This window comes from Ipomoea nil, unplaced genomic scaffold (assembly GCF_001879475.1).
Source record: "Ipomoea nil cultivar Tokyo-kokei standard unplaced genomic scaffold, Asagao_1.1 scaffold1043, whole genome shotgun sequence".
Lineage (NCBI taxonomy): Eukaryota > Viridiplantae > Streptophyta > Magnoliopsida > Solanales > Convolvulaceae > Ipomoea > Ipomoea nil.
The window spans coordinates 13,250,556-13,255,212 of NW_017617471.1; the positions used below are offsets into that span (position 1 = coordinate 13,250,556).

General features: G+C 31.1%; 1 protein-coding gene across 1 annotated transcript; it reads right to left on the bottom strand.

The window, feature by feature from the left end:
- Window positions 1-871: 871 nt before the first annotated feature.
- LOC109181417 lies at window positions 872-3,419 on the bottom strand. Its single transcript, XM_019331177.1, has 2 exons — window positions 2,712-3,419; window positions 872-936 (listed from the first exon to the last, which is right to left on the bottom strand). Exons 1-2 carry the CDS (start codon window positions 2,969-2,971, stop codon window positions 894-896), a joined length of 303 nt encoding a protein of 100 aa, XP_019186722.1. The 5' UTR covers window positions 2,972-3,419; the 3' UTR covers window positions 872-893.
- Window positions 3,420-4,657: the final 1,238 nt, after the last annotated feature.

Here is a 4,657-nt window from a genome sequence, read left to right on the forward strand (position 1 = left end):
TGACGGTAATAATGTTACCGGTAATAATATTAGAATAACAAATGATATGACAAAGTAACAATAGATGTATTGCCCTAGTCTCTGTATGGAAAGTACAATGTGTCTCTTAGTATCGAGTATTGAACGTGTCTCCCTAGCTGAGGAGAAGTCCTATTTATATCAAGTACTAACGGTAATGACATGATGAGACATAATGAGGAGCCTTTATTCCTCTTTCTTCAATGGGCATCAATAGTGGCTTCAATGGCCATATAGGAAACACCTGTTGGAATTCTATCCGTTGGGTTTCCAGGTGGTGCCGGGTCAGATGCCCACTTATGATCCGGGTCGGGTGCCAGTCCTATTATCCTGTCACCTAGTAATTATATTCATCTCTACCAAACAATGTAATTTGAATTCCTACTTTATTTTTTTTTCCTACCAAATTACAATTCCTTTTCTCATAATTTCCTTCTCCCAACCAAACGGCCTGTTAGTACAATCATTATTGCGTGGACCGTGGTCGACATAGCTGTGTGGATCACAGTAAAAAAACACATAAAATACATTATTCTAACGCATAAAAACGTTATTCTAACACATAAAGTACATTATTCTAACTCATAAAATATATTATCTTATTCCGGAAATTTCATTATTCTAACACATAAAATACATTATACATTATTCTAACATATAAAGTATATTATTTTAACTCATAAAATACATTATCTTACTCCAGAAATTTCATTATTCTAACACAAAGTACATTATTTTAATTAATAAATTACATTATCTTACATGAAAATTGTTTATTATTCTAACACGTGCGGGATTAGGATATTTTTTTAACATTAAAATGACAATATTTTGGCTTATAGTCTACACAATTGTATGAATTACAATTCACAACATCAATTTGCCAAGGACGAAGTCATCGGATTCAGAAAGAAACAACTGAAAACAACGTTGTAATTAGTTCATGTTTCAGGTTTTCATGCCCAAAGCCTAAAATTTAGAAAAATTTTCACTTGAAAATCCAAAAGCCCATGCATTTACTATCTAATAGTTAATGTGTTGTAATTAGTTCATGTTTCAGGTTTACATGCCCAAAGCCTAAAATTTAGAAAAAATTTTGGTGTAATATATTTCTAACACATATTATTTTAACACCTAATATATATTATATAAACACATAATATACATTATTCTAACACATAATTTACATTATTGTTACTCATAATATTCAACGACGTCATTTTGTAGCGTGATCCACAGAACTGTGTGGACCATGATTCACGCAATAACTTGTCTTTATTATTGGCAAATCTTATTATGGACCATGATGCATATAGCAATGTAAATCATGAAGTAAGTATCATTCTAATTATACTTCAGTTTCATTTGACAGTATTGTTCTGTTTTTCAGTTTTATTTTTCATATAAACACTAGTTTCATTATAACAATATCAATGTATTATTTAATTGTACTGCAGTTTCATTTGACAATATACATTATTGCATGAGCTCTATTTTATAGTTCATTTTCCACATACACTAGTTTAATTATAGTAATATTAAAGTATTATTTTAATTACACTCTAGCTTCATTTGACAATATATGTTATTGTATAGCTCTAGATTTTAGTTTCATTTTTTCACACACACTAGTTTCATTATAACAACATTAAAGTATCATTTTAATAATACTACAGTTTCATTTGACAATATGCGTTATTCAACAAGCTTTGTTTTTTAGTTTCATTTTTCACACACACTAGTTTCATTGTAACAACACTAAAGTATTATTTTAATTCTACTACAATTTAATTTGACAATTATGGTCCACTGTATAACGATTGTTTACTATCATTAGTTAAGAATGAAGTTAGATATATATATATATATATATATATATATATATATATATATATATATATATATATATATATATATAAGGGATCATGTGCATTTGAGGCTTTCCGTGCGATTGTGCGGTTGGAAGCACATTAATTAAGCATTACACTGACGCACTTTAAGTACACAACACATGCACATTAAACACACAAACAAAATACATTCAGAAAACAAACTCACGCACATTAAATACAAAAGTCAGACATCTTAAGCACAACCCTCACGCACCTTAAGCACAAAACTCACGCACGTTAAGCACAAAAACATAGGCACCTCAAGGTTTAACAACAACTCACATTAAGTACACACTTACGCACATTAAGTACAACACTCACGCGCCTTAAACACAATACTCACGCATCTTAAGCACAAAACTCATGCACTTTAAAGTTTAAACAACTCACATTAAGTACACATTCACGTACATTAAGCACAAAACTCACGCACCCTAAGCACAACACTCACACACCTTAAGTAAAAAACTCACGCACATTAACATTACACACTCACGCACATTAAGTACAAATCTCAGGCACATTAAACACAAATCTCACGTACATTGAGTACAAAACTCATGCACATTAATCAACCGCACAATCGCACGGGAAGCATTTAACAGCACTGAAACCTTTCAAAATATATATATATATATATATATATATATATATATATATATATATATATATATATATATATATATATATATATATTAAAAAAACAGTAAAAACTCTACTGTACCTATAAATACTATGGTGAGGAGCTTGAGTTGGACAATTATATTAGCAAAGCAATAGAAAATGATACCGGTATCTCACCTCTCCAAACTGGGCATATACGACGTTGAAATCGGCGGCGTGGAGGTGAAGGCTCGAGTAATCAACGACGGCAAGGTCTTGAGCGCAGCCCTGGGCGAGTTGGAGTGCGATGGGGAGCACCCAATCGTGGGGTTAGATGTGAAGGTATGCCGCTCCAACTTCTTCTTCGGAACACGAAGATGCGCTCTCCTCATACTCTCCACCAGATCCAACTGCTTAATCATACAATTGAACGTCATGAGACGCAAAAACCGCACCATCCCAGAAGCCCTCACAGATTTCCTGAGAAATAAAAGTGTGTGCTTTGTGTGCCCCAATGGGTTCGTGAAGAGGGTGCGTGGCCTCTCGTTTCGATACGAAGGGACTGACGGGATTGTATTGGGGTTTAGGGGTTGGGGGGAGGAGATCAGATATTTTTATCCTACCATATCCAAGTGCTTCAAATGTGAAGAGATTGGGGCTGTGGAAGTTGGGCAATACGCTGCTGGTGTTCTGAAAAACCCAGAGCTTCTCAACTGCAAATCTCTTGAAAAACTGGGTAGGAAAGCTGAGGTTGAGCTCACTAGCTCATCAGGTGGAAATTCAAGACGTCCCAAGTGGGATTCAGAGGTTTTCTCCGAGGAGGAAGTTAGGTGTGTGATGCATGACGCGGTTGCGTGCTACCGGATTGTCGACAAGATCCTTCATGTAATATGATCTCATCTATTTCTTGTTTACTTCAATTTTATTGCAAGGATTATAGTTTTTTAGTTTTAATGAACTAGTTAAAAATATAAGGAATAAGGTTCAAATAGGCCATCGAACTGCACACGATAAAACAATTAGGCCATTGAACTTAAAAAATCAACAATTAGGTCCCTAAACTAATCAATTTCAAACAATTCTTCCAATTTGAAGGTTTCCAACAGGTCAACAGGTCATCTCCCAATTTGAGACGATCCGGCTGGAACCAGTTTTTTTTTTTTTTTTTTTTTTTTTAAATTTAAATAATTAATTTTTAAAATATAAATTTTAAAAAATAATTAATTTGGAAGGATGACCTGTTGGAAACCTTCTAATTAAAAGAATTGTTTGAAATTGATTAGTTTAGGGACCCAATTGTTGGTTTTTTAAGTTCAGTGGCCTAATTGTTTTATTGTGTGCAGTTCGATGGCCTATTTGACCCTTATTCCAAAATATAATGAGTTTATCACAAAACAGCATTATATTGGCTCAAGTAATAAAAAAAAAAAAAATCGAGTCATTCACACGATTAGGACGGGTCTGTATGACGGGATACAAAAGTAGGACACTTTTTAAAAGCAAACAAAGATAGGAAAAGTGATTTCATGGAACCATATGTTTGGTTAACATAAAATGCAATCTAGAGTGCATGTTACCTTTTTAAGAAAAAAAATAGTTTCAATATAAAAGAATGTAGTATTATATGTGTATGTGCATAGTATTGTAAAAGTTAATATATACGTATAAGTGTATGTTTTTTTTTTCTTTTTTCTTTTTTTTTTTTTGTGAAAAACATATACTTGTTTTTAGTTAATTATTACATAATCATTTGTAGTGCATTAATAATGCATAGTAGTTAGTTAATTATTACATAATCATTTCGAAAATTAAATGTAATTAGTAATAATTTGTAATTAGTGTATAATAATAATGAAAATAAATTGTTTAATTATTAGGAATCATAAAAGTAATAAAATTAGTAATAATTACATAATGACTACAATTTGTTGTACTTAGATAAATAAAATTAGTAATTTGTTGTATTTAGATAAATAAAATTAGTAATTATAGTTGTAATATAATAAGATAAAATAATTTATGATTATTTAGTAATAAATATTATTTATAAAATAATATTTATTATTATGTAAATGTTTAAAAAATAAATAGAATAATAATATGCTTGTAAATAAAAGAGAGTGATAAGTTGTCTTCATATTTAT